The 16,362-nt window shown below is 44.2% G+C and overlaps 1 protein-coding gene across 3 annotated transcripts in view; it reads right to left on the reverse strand.

Annotated features, from left to right (window-relative positions):
• LOC126278148 (phospholipase A1 member A-like) overlaps window positions 1–16,362 on the reverse strand; it is a 150,108-nt gene that overhangs the window by 38,149 nt on the left and 95,597 nt on the right. For all 3 annotated transcript variants that reach the window (XM_049978042.1, XM_049978040.1, XM_049978039.1), the window contains exon 5: window positions 4,765–5,007. In XM_049978042.1, coding sequence (XP_049833999.1) covers window positions 4,765–5,007 — 243 coding nt within the window. The remainder of the gene's footprint in view (window positions 1–4,764; window positions 5,008–16,362) is intronic.

Raw genomic sequence — 16,362 nt, forward strand, 5'->3', positions numbered from 1 at the left:
TACATAAATGACCTTGTGGATGACATCGGAAGTTCAGTGAGGCTTTTTGCGGATGATGCTGTGGTGTATCGAGAGGTTGTAACAATGGAAAATTGTACTGAAATGCAGGAGGATCCGCAGCGAATTGACGCATGGTGCAAGGAATGGTAATCGAATCTCAATGTAGACAAGTGTAATGTGCTGCGAATACATAGATAGAAAAATGCCTTATCATGTAGCTACAAAATAGCAGGTCAGCAACCGGAAGCAGTTGATTCCATAAATTATCTGCGAGTACGCATTAGGAGTGATTTAAAATGGAATGATCATATTAAGTTGATCGTCGGTAAAGCAGATGCCAGACTGAGAGTCATTGGAAGAATCCTAAGGAAATGCAATCCGAAAACAAAGGAAGTAGGTTACAGTACGCTGTTCGCCCACTGCGTGAATACTGCTCAGCAGTGTGGGATCCGTACCAGATAGGGTTGATAGAAGAGATAGAGAAGATCCAACGGAGAGCAGCGCGCTTCGTTACAGGATTATTTAATAATCGAGAAAACGTTACGGAGATGATAGATAAACTCCAGTGGAAGACTCTGCTGGAGAGACGCTCAGTAGCTCAGTACGGGCTTTAGTTGAAGTTTCGAGAACATACCTTCACCGAGGAGTCAAGAAGTTTATTGCTCCCTCCTACGTATATCTCGCTAAGAGACAATGAGGATAAAATCAGAGAGATTACAGCCCACACAGAGGCCTACCGACAATCCTTCTTTCCAAGAACAATGCGAGACTGGAATAGAAGGGAGAACCGATAGAGGTACTCAGGGTACCCTCCGCCACACACCGTCAAGTGGCTTGTGGAGTATGGATGTAGATGCAGATGTAGATGTAGATAGCTGAGCATATGCTGGTGAAATATGATTAAAGAGTGGAACATCACAGACGTAAGGAACACGCATTCACAACCAGTTGCAGGCGCCGCGAGCTTTGCTGAGAAACGTCTTGCAGGTTAGTATTGTTGTAATCAATAATTGGAATTATAAGTGTTTTTATGTTTCTTTCTCACGTCAAGAGCAAATAGCTTTTCCTATTTTTATAAGGGATCGAGAGATTCTGATGCCTTCTTGCACATTGCAGTAGGTACTCAGTCCAATTCAGATTTTCGTCTATTATTACTCCTAGACTCTTTGCAGAAGCAAATAGGTCAATATTAGTCCCATTTAGAGGTAAAGATGGCAGGAATTCGCGATATTTCGCGCTAATGGGCCTACAATGAACAACCAGTACCGCTTGGGTGAGCTTTGACCTTATATCCTGCGCCCATTTTGATAGTGCACACAGGTCGGTATTGAGATTCTCGATAGGTGACTTGAGGTTTGTTGGTTTTGCACTTAGATACACATGGAGGTCATCAGCATACATGTGGCATTTTTAGTAGGACAAAACCGATAAAACTGATGACACATCATTGGTATATGGTGAAATGAGTGTAGGACCTAACACACAATCATGGGGAACGTCTAATTCTACCTGCCTCCGCTGTGACTTTGTGATGCCGAGCATGACGCATTGCTGGGAAAGCCATGTATGAGCGAAACCACTGCACTGAAACTGGCGAGAAATTTTGGCTGCTAAGTCTGGCAATTAAAATGTTGAAGTCGACAGTGCAAAAGGCTTTGCTAAGGTTTAAGAAGTACACGATAGTTGCCTCTCGTCCATCCATAGCAAGCTTCATTTCATTTCACCGAGATATTACACAGTTATCATCATCGGTATATCACCCTCACCATACATGTCAACACCGGCATCCATCTGACTTGTACTGGTAGAACAGACATACTCTACACTTTTCGCAGCTTTAAGGTGATCAGCACTGGTCTGTGTCTACGATCTACAGACACCTGTGCTCGATTTGCTGTGTGGGTCTTACCAAGGAAAATTTTGTGGTAACCATCGCACAAAAATAGCATTTTACCGCAATTTTCAAATTAGAAACTCTCAGGAAAATATCGTAAGAATAAGTAAATAACAATGGGAAACCTGGCAGAAGCCGACCTCGTGGAATACCAGTTTTCGGTTCCAGGGAAGTAGTGGAAAACTGCCTCTACAACTTATCTAGAAGATAGGCTGAGGAAAGCCAAACGTTCGTTTATAGCGTTTGTAGACTTAGAGAAACATTTTGACAATGCTGACTGGAATACTCTCTTTAAAATTATAGATGTGGCAGGAGTAAAATACAGTGAGAGGTTATTTACGAACTGTACAGAAACCAGACTGTAGTTATAAGAGACGAAGAACACCAACGAGAAGCAGTGGTTCGGAAGGAAGTGAGACTTGGTTGTAGCATATCTCCGATGTTATTCAATCTGTACATTGAGGAAGCAGTACAGGAAACAAAAAAAAAAATGAGGAATGAGTTAAAGTTCAGGGAGAAGAAATAAAAACTACGGGATTTGCCGGCGACACTACAATTCTGTGCGGGACATCAAAGGGTATGGAAGAGCAACTGAACAGAATGGACAGAGTCTTCGAAAGAGGAATATCAACAAAGGAAAAACAAAGGTACTGGAACTTAGTCGAATAAAATCGGGCTACACTGAGGGAACCAGAATAGTAAATGAAACACTAAAATAACTTGACGATTTCTCCTACTTTGCCAGCAAAATAACTGATACAGTCGAATTAGAGGGGATATAAAACGTAGACTAGCTATAGCCAAAAAGCATTTCTCAAGAAGAGAAATTTTCTAATGTCTAATATACACTGAAGCGCCAAAGAAACTGGTAAAGACAAGCGTTATGTAAACAGGCAGAATACGGTGCTGCGGTCGGCAACCCCTATATAAGACAAGTGTCTGCAGTCGTTAGATCGGTTTCTGCTGCGGTTTCGTATCAAGATTTAAGTGAGTTTGAACGTGGTGTTACAGTCAGCGCATGGGCGATGGGACACAATATCTCCGAGGAGTTTAGATAATACTGTTTCTGAAGTTTTGTTGGTGGGCTATATTCGAAAAAGAACAGAAATGTGCCACTAAACGTTTCTCACACTCATACCATCTATCACTTTTCTTCACCCTTGCTTTTCAGAATACACTATTTATGTGAGGGTGTTTTATTGATGAGATTGTGGGGATAAACATTAAAAATGTGGAAACGATTGCTTATAACTCGCAAAATATCGAAAGAAATTGAATTTGTTATACACCATTAAATAGATCGATTTCCCAGCTTTCCACTGATATATAATATGTCATACCATTTAGCAGGCAGTGTAATAATGGACTTGAAACCTGCGGCTGGCTGTGAGCCAGCCGTGTAAGCCAATTCGTTAAAGACTTAAGTTTGAAATTCCATACGAAACTCCCAAAGACAGCAAGTAATATACTCCTCAAGAACTTTAACCATATCAAAGAAGTGTGATTCTAGTATGCACCATACTACTCAATGATGTGTTTCTTAACATCAACACTCAATAGGTATGCAATAAGTAGTTGATAACTAGAGTGTGACAGTATTAAGACAGTGCAGGTCTTTCACACTTTTTGGACGTGAATACTTGAAACGTAATTATGTATGATACTATTGTATATGTGGTTATTGCATTCTAATAATAATAATAATAATAATATATTAACAATGTGCAACAACATTGTGTGATGATTATTGTATTACTATTATTATTATTGTTATTATTATTTTAGCACATCTATCTATTGTCTTAAACAATAATTACTGTATTGTTTTGTGTACTGAACACACTGATGATGTCAATTGTACAGGAAACGTCCGAAAGGCTAATAGCGATCATTTTCTGTTCTATTTTATTGTATTGGCTTGGTATCTTGTGCTACACTGCCCCTTGCTATTTGTGCATTGTCCCACCACTCGCCTTCATAAGTGCTCATCACTCTAGGGGAGGCAGTCAGCATATACAGGATGTTAAAAAAAGGTGCGGCTAAACTTTCCGGAAACATTCCTCACACACAAATAAAGAAAAGATGTTATGTGGACTTGTGTCCGGAAACGCTTAATTTCCATGGTAGAGCTCATTTTAGTTTCGTCAGTATGTACTGTACTTCCTCGATTCACAGCCATGATTTCATACGGGATACTCTACTTGTGCTGCTAGAACATGTGCCTTTACAAGTACGACACAACATGTGGTTCATGCACGATGGAGCTCCTGCACATTTCAGTCGATGTGTTCGTACGCTTCTCAACAACAGATTCGGTGACTGATCGATTGGTAGAGGCGGACTAATTCCATGGCCTCCACGCTCTCCTGACCTCAACCCTCTTGACTTTCATTTATGGGGGTACTTGAAAGCTCTTGTCTACGCAATCGCGGTACCAAATGTAGAGACTCTTCGTGCTCGTATTGTGGACGGCTGTGATACAATACGCCATTCTCCAGGGCTGCATCACCGCATTAGGGATTTCATGCAACGGAGGGTGGATGCATGTATCCTTGCTAACGGAGGACATTTTGATCATTTCCTGTAAAAGTGTTTGAAGTCACGCTGGTACGTTCTGTTGCTGTGTGTTTCCGTTCCATGACTAATGTGATTTGAAGAAAAGTAATAAAATGAGCTCTAAAATGGAAAGTAAGCATTTCCCGACACTTGTCCACACAACATATTTTCTTTCTTTGTGTGTGAGGAATGATTCCAGAAAGTTTGGCCGTACCTTTTTGTAACACCCTGTATATCTTATAAATAATTTACTCCCCAGATAAACGTGTCAAATAATTGAAAGGACGGTAAGGAGAGCTAACTGTGAAACTGACCGGTGATGCGCGGCAGTTGGTAGGGCCGCAGGCTGTTGGCGGCGTACGCGGCCACGTGGGCGCCCACGCTGAAGCCCACCACGTGCACGTCGGTGGCGCCGCGCGTGGTCAGGGCGCGAACCAGCCCGGCGAGGCAGCGGCCGGCGAAGCGTGCGTTGTGCGCCGCCATGGGGTAACAGGGCCCAGGGGACAGCGCCGTCCAGTCCACCGAGAGCACGTTGTGGCCGCCGCGGCGCAGGTAGGCTGCCAACCGTAGCAGGCACCAGGTGGAGAGTTAAAACTTTATTGGGCCAATTCACATTTACACAATTCCATCTCTCTTATAGTCACCTAACAAATACTGATTAGACTTGCATTCGCATTCAGTGATTCACACCCAGTCGACAGTCAGAGATCACCGGTGCAATACACTACAACCTGTTAAACCATCCCTTGAAGTCCTAGAGACCATCCAAGTCGTCATTGATAATCTACCTGTTAGCACTGTCATGTTGGCATCTATGGAGTGAGCTCAACTACCAGTCTCTGGCAGGGAAGTCCTATTTATATCTGACCCCAGGAGGTAGGGCTGCTGAGATGTTTCCTGGTGGTTCCTCCCACGTCAGAAGAGTAGTGCACAGTTCTCAAAGGAGTGACTGATTGTTAGGTACACTACTGGCCATTAAAATTGCTACACCAAGAAGAAATGCAGAAGATAAACGGGTATTCATTGGACAAATATTTTATACTGGAACTGACATGTGATTACATTTTCACGCAATTTGCGTGCATCGATCATGAGAAATCAGTACCCAGAACAACCACCTCTGGCCGTAATAACAGCCTTAATACGCCTGGGCATTGAGTCAAACAGAGCTTGGACGGCGTCTACAGGTACAGCTGCCCATTCAGCTTCAACATGATACCACAGTTCATCAAGAATAGTGACTGGCGTATTGTGATGAGCCAGTTGCTCCGCCACCATTGACCAGACGTTTTCAATTGGTGAGAGATTTGGAGAATGTGCTGGCCAGGGCAGCAGTCGAACATTTTCTTTAACCAGAACCTTCAACATGCGATCGTGCATTATCCTGCTGAAATGTAGGGTTTCGTAGGGATCGAATGAAGGGGAGAGCCACGGGTCATAACACTTCTGAAATGTAACGTCCTCTCTTCAAAGTGCCGTCAATGGGAACAAGAGGTGACCGAGACGTGTGACCATCGGCACCCCGTACCAACACGCCGGGTGAAAGGCCAGTATGGCGATGACGAATACACGCTTCGTCAAATACGGATGCGACCGTCATGTTGCTGTAAACTGAACCTGGATTCATCCGAAAAAATGACGTTTTGCCATTCGTGCACCCAGGTTCGTCGTTGAGTACATGATTGCAGACACTCCTTCTGTGATGCAGTGTCAAGGGTAACCGCAGCCATGATCTCCGAGCTGATAGTCCATGCTGCTGCAAACGTCGTCGAACTGTTCGTGCAGATGGTTATTGTCTTGCAAACGTCCCAATCTGTTGACTCAGGGATCGAGACGTGGCTGCACGATTCGTTACAGCCATGTGGATAAGATGCCTGTCATCTCGACTGCTAGTGATATGAGACCGTTAGGATCCAACACGGCGTTCCGTATTACCCTCCTGAACCCGCAGATTCCATATTCTGCTAACAGTCATTGGATTACGACCAACGCGAGCAGCAATGTCGCGATACGATAAACCGCAATCGCGACAGGCTACACTGAAGGGTGTCGGAAACTTGATGGTACGCATTTCTCCTCCTTGCATAGGGCATCACAACAACGTTTCACCAGGCAACGTCGGTCAACTGCTGTTTGTGTATAAGAAATCGGTTGGAAACTTTCCTCATGTCAGCACGTTGTAGGTGTCGCCACCGGCGCCAACCTTGTGTGAATGATCTGAAAAGCTAATCATTTGCATATCACAGCATATTCTTCCTGTCGGTTAAATTTCGCATTTGTAGCACGTCATCTTCGTGGTGTAGCAATTTTAATGGGCAGTAGTGTATTTGCGACTTATAATGTATAACATATGACACATACACACTATGGCCGCCGTACTGCAAGTACTCTTTAGGTGGCGCTACGTCGGCGACTTGCGAGTCAATGATGATGAAAATGTTGATGAAGAACACACAACACCCAATCCCCAGCCGGAAATCAAACCCGGACCCCCTGCGAGTAACACTGTCGCTACGTTACCAAGTTGGTGATCAAGTCAGAATTTGAGAAGATAATTGATTTGGGTTGGAGTGTTATTCGATGGGATGTAAATTGTTCGGTTGACTACTTCTGCACATTTGCTTCCTTTATTTAGTTGAGTGAAGATCGATTGTGGTGTGTTGGATACACGCTTGTTTTTCCTCTACACCCGGGACAGACCTTAGTTGACATGTAAATTATAGCCAAGATCTCGAATATGTTACACGACTGAGACCGGTATTCGAGAGTGGAAATATCATTTTGTGTATGTTTGTTTCTAGTTAGTAATTTACAGCATGCTGCACATAGATGAAGTTCGGCGTTTGTAGAGAATTAATTTGGAGTCTATATATCGGGAATTATAATGAACTAGTGATCGGTAGGGTGTAGCCTAGTGCATGATATTGAGAAGTACAGCTAAGACCGTGTAATATTTTGGAGAAAGTACATGTGTTCTCGCAGTCTATGAGTCTGAGGTTGTTTGTAGAAAAGCGAACAGACTAGGAAGGAGAGACAATAAGGCGTTTGTGCTGGGGGGGGGGGGGGGATGGTAATGAATTTGTAAAAAGAGTTCTGAGGGTTACGTAGATCCGCTGATGTGAGAGGGAAGATTAGCTCTGAGTGTCGGGTCTGTAGAGAGAAAGAGCAGGTTGATGGTCCTTTCCTAGGATTGGAGAGCATTGGGGTTATAGACGCTGTAGGAATACGAAATTTTTTTCGCATGCTGTAGAGATATACTGGATAAGTGCACTGTTTTGTGTCAAATGTGTATATACTGTACTGTAAAGTTAATGTGGCTTACATTGTGTAGCGTTTGTATATATTGCATTGTAAAGTTAATATTGTTTATGTTATGTGATAAGTAGCGAGGAAGTCGTAAGGGCGGTGGAGATATTTCCAGAGTAACAGGGGTCAAGAGAGTGTATTTCCGATACTTAGCTCATTGTCGAATGCCAATCAATTGAGACCGCGATCGTAACATTTAACTGTGGGTGTAATGACCTCAACGACTTCGGTATTCGAGAGTGCGAATATCATTTTTTGGTTTGATTGTTTCTAGTTACTCATTGGTTTACAGGATGCTGTACTTCGAAATATTTTGGTGTGTTTTTGTAGTCTATGGGGGGGGGGGGGGGGGGGGGCTGTGGAGGTTAATTTAGCGATCTCTGTAGAAGTACATCTACATGACTACTCTGCAATTCACATTTAAGTGCTTGGCAGAGGGTTCATCGAACCACAATCATACTATCACTCTACTATTCCACTCCCGAACAGCGAGCGGGAAAAACGAACACCTAAACCTTTCTGTTCGAGCTCTGATTTCTCTTATTTTATTTTGATGATTATTCCTACCTATGTAGGTTGGGCTCAACAAAATATTTTCGCATTCGGAAGAGAAAGTTGGTGACTGAAATTTCGTAAGAAGGTCTCGCCGCGACGAAAAACGTCTATGCTGTAATGACTTCCATCCCAACTCGCTTACCATATCTGCCATACTCTCTCCCCTATAACGCGATAATACAAAACGAGCTGCCCTTTTTTGCACCCTTTCGATGTCCTCCGTCAATCCCACCTGGTAAGGATCCCACACCGCGCAGCAATATTCTAACAGAGGACGAACGAGTGTAGTGTAAGCTGTCTCTTTAGTGGACTTGTTGCATCTGCTAAGTGTCCTGCCAATGAAACGCAACCTTTGGCTCGCCTTCCCGACAATATTATCTATGTGGTCCTTCCAACTGAAGTTGTTCGTAATTTTAACACCCAGGTACTTAGTTGAATTGACAGCCTTGAGAATTGTACTATTTATCGAGTAATCGAATTCCAACGGATTTCTTTTGGAACTCATGTGGATCATCTCACACTTTTCGTTATTTAGCGTCAACTGCCACCTGACACACCATACAGCAATCTTTTCTAAATCGCTTTGCAGCTGATACTGGTCTTCGGATGACCTTACTAGACGGTAAATTACAGCATCATCTGCGAACAGTCTAAGAGAACTGCTCAGATTGTCACCCAGGTCATTTATATAGATCAGGAACAGTAGAGGTCCCAGGACGCTTCCCTGGGGAACACCTGATATCACTTCAGTTTTACTCGATGATTTGCCGTCTATTACTACGAACTGCGACCTTCCTGACAGGAAATCACGAATCCAGTCGCACAACTGAGACGATACCCCATAGCTCCGCAGCTTGATTAGAAGTCGCTTGTGAGGAACGGTGTCAAAAGCTTTCCGGAAATCTAGAAATACGGAATCAACTTGAGATCCCCTGTCGATAGCGGCCATTACTTCGTGCGAATAAAGAGCTAGCTGCGTTGCACAAGAGCGATGTTTTCTGAAGCCATGCTGATTACGTGTCAATAGATCGTTCCCTTCGAGGTGGTTCATAATGTTTGAATACAGTATATGCTCCAAAACCCTACTGCAAACCGACGTCAATGATATAGGTCTGTAGTTAAATGGATTACTCCTACTACCCTTCTTAAACACTGGTGCGACCTGCGCAATTTTCCAATCTGTAGGTACAGATCTATCGGTGAGCGAGCGGTTGTATATGAGTGCTAAGTAGGGAGCTATAGTATCAGCGTAATCTGAAAGGAACCTAATCGGTATACAATCTGGACCTGAAGACTTGCCCGTATTAAGCGATTTGAGTTGCTTCGCAACCCCTAAGGCATCTACTTCTAAGAAACTCATGCTAGCAGTTGTTCGTGTTTCATATTCTGGAATATTCCATTCGTCTTCCCTGGTGAAGGTATTTCGGAAAACTGCGTTCAATAACTCCGCTTTAGCGGCACAGTCGTCGATAACAGTACCATCGGCACTGCGCAGCGAAGGTATTGACTGCGTCTTGCCGCTTGTGTATTTTACATACGACCAGAATTTCTTCGGATTTTCTACCAAATTTCGAGACAATGTTTCGTTGTGGAACCTATTAAAGGCATCTCGCATCGAAGTACGTGCCAAATTGCGCGCGTCTGTAAATTTTAGCCCATCTTCGGGATTTCGCGTTCTTCTGAACTTCGCATGCTTTTTCCGTTGCCTCTGCAACAGCGTTCGGACCTTTTTTGTGTACCACGGGGGATCCGTTCCATCTCTTACCAATTTATGAGGTATGAATCTCTCAATTGCTGCTGCTACTATATCTTTGAATTTGAGCCACATCTCGTCTACATTCGCATAGTCAGTTCGGAAGGAATGGAAATTGTCTTTTAGGAAGGCTTCTAGTGGCACTTTATCCGCTTTTTTAAATAAAATTATTTTGCGTTTGTTTCTGATGGGTTTGGAAGAAATGGTATTGAGCCTAGCTACAATGACCTTGTGATCACTAATCCCTGTATCAGTCATGATGCTCTCTATCAGCTCTGGATTGTTTGTGGCCAAGAGGTCAAGTGTGTTTTCGCAACCATTTACAATTCGCGTGGGTTCGTGGACTAACTGCTCGAAATAATTTTCGGAGAATGCATTTAGGACAATCTCGGAAGACGTTTTCTGCCTACCACCGGTTTTGAACAAGTATTTTTGCCAACATACCGAGGGTAGGTTGAAGTCCCCACCAACTATAACCGTATGAGTGGGGTATTTATTTGTTACGATACTCAAACTTTCTCTGAACTGTTCCGCAACTGTATCATCGGAGTCTGGGGGTCGGTAGAAGGAGCCAATTATTAACTTAATTCGGCTGTTAAGTATAACCTCCACCCACACCAATTCGCACGGAGTATCTACTTCGACTTCACTACAAGATAAACCACTACTGACAGACACAAACACTCCACCACCAATTCTGCCTAATCTATCTTTCCTGAACACCGTCTGAGACTTCGTAAAAATTTCTGCAGAACTTATTTCAGGCTTTAGCCAGCTTTCTGTACCTATAACGATATCAGCTTCTGTGCTTTCTATTAGCGCTTGAAGCTCAGGGACTTTTCCAGCGCAACTACAACAATTTACAACTATAATTCCGAATTGATCCAAGCACGTCCTGTAATTGCCAAGCACCCTTTGACATTGCAGCCCATCCCGCACTTTCCCGAGGCCTTCTAACCTAAAAAACCGCCCAGTCCACGCCACACAGCCTCCGCTACCCGTGTAGCCGCCAGCTGAGTGTAGTGAACTCCTGACCTATTCAGCGGAACCCGAAACCCCACCACCCTATGGCGCAAGTCAAGGAATCTGCAGCCAATACGGTCGCAAAACCGTCTGAGCCTCTGATTCAAACCCTCCACCCGGCTCTGCACCAAAGGTCCGCAGTCGGTTCTGTCAACGATGCTGCAGATGGTGAGCTCTGCCTTCATCTCGTAAGCAAGACCGGCAGCCTTCACCAAATCAGATAGCCGCTGGAATCCAGAGAGAATTTCCTCAGATCCAAAGCGACACACGTCATTAGTGCCGACATGTGCCACCACCTGCAGCTGGCTGCACCCTGTGCTCTTCATGGCATCCGGAAGGACCCTTTCCACATCAGGAATGACTCCTCCCGGAATGCACACGGAGTGCACACTGGATTTCTTCCCCTCCTTAGCCGCCGTATCCCTAAGGGGCCCCATTACGCGCCTAACATTGGAGCTCCCAACTAGCAGTAAGCCCACCCTCTGCGATTGCCCGGACCTTGAAGGCTGAGAATGATCCTCTGAAACAGGGCAGGCAGCTGCATCTGGCTCATCCAGAGACAGTGCCTGAAACCTGTTTGTCAGACGCGCCGGGGAGGCTTTCTGATCAGCCTCCGGGGACGCCTTTCGCTGCCTGCCACGCCTTGGAACGACCTCCCAATCAACCACAGGCGAGGGCTCAGCCCCACTGCGGGCAGCAACCGGGGCAACCACAGCGGCAGACCGATCTGGGGACAGACGGGACGAGGTTGACATCCCCGTGATACCCGAATCCGGCTCCCCACAGTGGTGCCCATTGGCAACAGCCTCAAGCTGCGCGACCGAAGTCAGCGCCGTTTGCAGCTGTGAGCGAAGGGATGCCAAGTCAGCCCTCATCCGAACACAGCAATCGCAGTCCCTGTCCATTCTAATCGATGTTTAACAATAGTTACCGAAACACGAGTCCGCGTCTAGATAACGCAAGCGGAACACGCAAAGAATGTATCAACTAACCTGTACAAATGCCTAACGACTGCGCTACAATCTGCTGAATTTACGATTACAGTAACTAAAACTCGAAATTGCACCTCCTATACGAAACTCGCACGCAATTTAAATAAGAATCTACGAAGTAAACACTATAGCGCGATGCTACAACTGTCAAATACTATAATACGCCCGAAATATATGAATTAAACAATGCAAGTACCCAAAAACACGCAAAGAAATTAATTAAACTATCTAACAAACAAGTAGGCTAGGGTTATACGACTTGCTGCTGCAGCTGCTTATCCAACGGCGGCAGGGAGCACACTGACTGTGACCAACCGACACTGGCTGTTCAAAACAAAAACAGAAGACAGACGACTACGCGAATTTGCACTATTCAGGTACTAAGGCGCGATGCTACAACCCTCAAATACTATAATACGCCCGAAATATATGAATTAAACAATGCAAGTACCCAAAAACACGCAAAGAAATTAATTAAACTATCTAACAAACAAGTAGGCTAGGGTTATACGACTTGCTGCTGCAGCTGCTTATCCAACGGCGGCAGGGAGCACACTGACTGTGACCAACCGACACTGGCTGTTCAAAACAAAAACAGAAGACAGACGACTACGCGAATTTGCACAATTCAGGTACTAACGCGCGATGCTACAACCCTCAAATACTATAATACGCCCAAAATATATGAATTAAACAATGCAAGTTAATTAAACTATCTAACAAACAAGTAGGCTAGGGTTATACGACTTGCACAGCACAGAAGCACAGAAAGCCTCAGAAAGAAAAGAAGGACGGTACTTTGATAACGGGTCCTTAGGAAATAACGCCTGTTAATTAAATAAGAATGAATAAGAATGATTAATCGGTTGTGCTGGGCTATAGGAGGATTGAGAACATTTGTGTATGTTGAGAGCTGGAAGAGTAGGAGGTTAGGAGCGCATTCAGTATTATTTCGTGAACAAGTTCTGTTAGGGTAAGAATTTGAATTTACAAATAAGCTGAGAAAACACGAAAACGAGCGTTAACTATTTCTGGGGGGCACTATACAATTTCGGAGAGGCTGACTGGGCTCTTTTTTTTCTTTTTTTTTTACGTAGTATGATGATTGTTGTAGATTGTAAGGGGATGGCAGCATTGGTATGTGTGCGGACGGTGTGTGTGTGAACTCGCTCTCGGATATACTGATACTAGATGTGAAGGTGGAAATGTGTCGCAAATAGGCCCCAAGCAATGGAATGTAGCCTTAACATGTGTGTTGGACCGCACTGAGTCAGGACAGTGACAGACGACGCACGCGACCTAGCTTGGATAGTCATGTTTGGCGTCTAGGTGATATGAATTTCTCAGGTATTAGGTGTGAATGCGGCTGTCATCAAGTCATGTTTAGGTGTCAAACAGAGACCTTTGAGCGAACTGAGAGCTGTCGGACGTGTGACTAAGTGTGAGACAGATTCATTTCGAGCGTCTGTTGAGTTATTTTGCTATGCTCTATTTAAACAGATTACGAGTACTGATGGTGTTCATAGTTATGTGTACAGCATTATTTAGGAGCAGTTTGATATTGCGCACTGAAATTAGGAGCTGTTTGCGTGTCTGGCGACTGTGCAGCATGACACCAGGTACATCAGGGCAAGTGTTTTTTTGTACCAGAGTACTAGATATACACGATGCCAAAATAAAATGTACGTTAAGTATTTGTGGGGCGATATAGAATATGAAGAGTTCGAATTGGTTATTATTTTTTCCACTTGGATGTTTTGTTAGATCGAATTGCTGAGGTAAGTAGCTACGAGGGCGCAAGGGATGTGATTGTAGCATATCTCCGTCTCTAAGCGGTTAACTACAGGTGGGGCGAGCAATGTTCTCGGCTTAGGTGCTTGGGGTGTGCTCTGGCCATGTCATAGACAGTGTGGATTGAACAACAGTATTCGGGTCATAGTTTAGCTAGAGTATTTACAGAGGAGTATGTCCGACGCGAGTATAAAGGTTCAGGCTGTGACGTGGGCGGTCTCGCGCTCGTGGTGTGTGAGAGAGGCAAGGCCGAAGATTTTGAATCATCACAGGTGACTTAGGTTAGTGGCTTTGTTTGCCACAATTTTCTTGTGTTGGTAGCGAAACAAGAACTGACCATCAGAATTCAAACGTGGCTTATTTGTATAGACAAAATGTGATACAGGTTAATGTAGGTTAGTACACGTTAGTGCAGGTTAGTAACCGACAGTACTCATTAGTACATGTTAGCCAACGAACATGGGTCGGTAAGCGGACGTGGTGGTCGGTAGGGACTTAAACTATTTCATTCCAAGTCCAGGTGGGCGTGGCACTGGCGAAAATTGATTCCAAGTCTAGGTGGATGTGGCACTTTTCCGCATCAGAGAGGTTAATTAATTGATCCATTTAATTAAGTAGTCATGCGAACTTTGTTACATTCACTTGTGGAGGTACTAAGCTTTTAGCTTGTCACGTCACGTGATAGAACTTTCCAAACACCTTGGGCGGTTGTGTGAGGTAGGTATCGGCAGATTCGAGCCTGTTCAGAAAAATAAATTTGGGGTGGAACGTGCCCTTTGTCCGGCACGTTGTCGACAGGTTCCGTCCTGTCCAGCGTTAAGAGCTCGCAGCTGCGAAAGGATGTTTACTCAGCGGCCTCTGGAGCAGAGTCCCGCGCGTCAGCCGAACAGGGTAGGCCGTGCGTACGTCAGCCGCGCTGTGCAGTTGGTTGTGTATGGATCACAAAGTCAGTTGGGACACACCTGCATGACTGTAATGCCTGAAATAAAGAGTCCTTTTCCCCACCTTGTGACTTTGCCTAGTACAAGTGATGAAATTTTAATAATGTATGTCCGGGTGCTGATTTAGAAAGACGTGGCCAGATTCGACCGTCCAGCAAAGCAGGTTGCGACTGCCCTATTGAGGGGTGTGACGTCAGGGCAGATTCCACTTTCGAGCAAACAACTTTGGCGACAAACGTGTGGCACATCGTTGCTTGTCCCACAACACCGCATGGTGGATCGCGAACCGACCGACCGGCAGAGTGGCACCTGTGACATCAGCGGCTGTTAGCTCACTGGACCAGGGGCGCGCGTGGGCTACCGCTGACAGGTGGGGCTGGGGGTAGGTCCCTCTGCTGGCGACGACGTGAACTAAACCGTTTGGGCTCTGGAGTCCGTTGGACTAGACCTGCATGACCATAATGCTTGAAATAAAGACTCCTTTACCCAATTTGTGACTCAGGTTAGTACAAGTGACGCGATTTTAATAATTTAGCAGTGAAAACATAAGTGACGAAGAAAATTCAAACTTGATGGACGTGGCCAAATTGGCTTTCTTCCCGCCATCTTAAATGACATCATGGCGACGTCCTCGGGTGGCTGAGATATGAACTAACACACAGTTGGACTCCAGACCTCGTAGCGAGCACGGTGGATGCTGCTGAGATCTTAAAGCTGTGTACTATGTATATCCCACGAATTCACAGGAGGTAGTTTAGATTAGTTGAAGTGCAGTTTATTATTATCATTATTTGATGCGATTTTGATAGCTTACAAGTGAAACAACAAGTGACTGCGAAAAATTTCAAACTTAGTAGGATGAGGTGGCCTATTTCGTATGTGTGACCGATTATTGTGTTGGAAAATGAACTTGTGAGCGATTTTTTGTAATGGTTGTAACGGAAATGGCTTTCTTGCCGCCAAAATCAGGCGTATTGAATAAATAATAATAAATGATTGAACTTGGCCCCATTTTCTATGTTAGTGGCGGTAGGCCAATAATAATAATAAATAATAATAAATGAACATAAATAATAATAAATGATAATAATGAACATAAATAATAAAAAATTATAATAAATGAACATAAATAATAATAAATGATAATAAATAATAATAAAGAGAAGCCCACATTATCCTGTTGCAATTAAAGTTTGCCGCTATTTTTTCTCGAGGGTTAGGTTAGTGGACATAGCGCAGTTGGTCTATTTTCCCGCCAAAATTCAAAATTCCCGCCATTTTTTTCTGGAGGTTAGGTTAGTGGATATAGCACAATTGGCGTATTTTCCCGCCAAAAGCCGCCATCCTGGATGACGTCATGAGTTGTTGCCAAGTCTACATGCCGCCATCTTGAATAAATTTGACAACAATGGAGAGTGGGGTGACGACACACTTGCCCTACTACTGACGTAAACTTTCACTTTCTGAATGTAATAAGAACAAGCCTAGTACTATTGTGAGCAGCAATAACGTCGAAAATGTTATTGTGAACCTAAATATGCTGTCAAGAAT

This window comes from Schistocerca gregaria, chromosome 6 (assembly GCF_023897955.1).
Source record: "Schistocerca gregaria isolate iqSchGreg1 chromosome 6, iqSchGreg1.2, whole genome shotgun sequence".
In the NCBI taxonomy this organism is placed as follows: domain Eukaryota; kingdom Metazoa; phylum Arthropoda; class Insecta; order Orthoptera; family Acrididae; genus Schistocerca; species Schistocerca gregaria.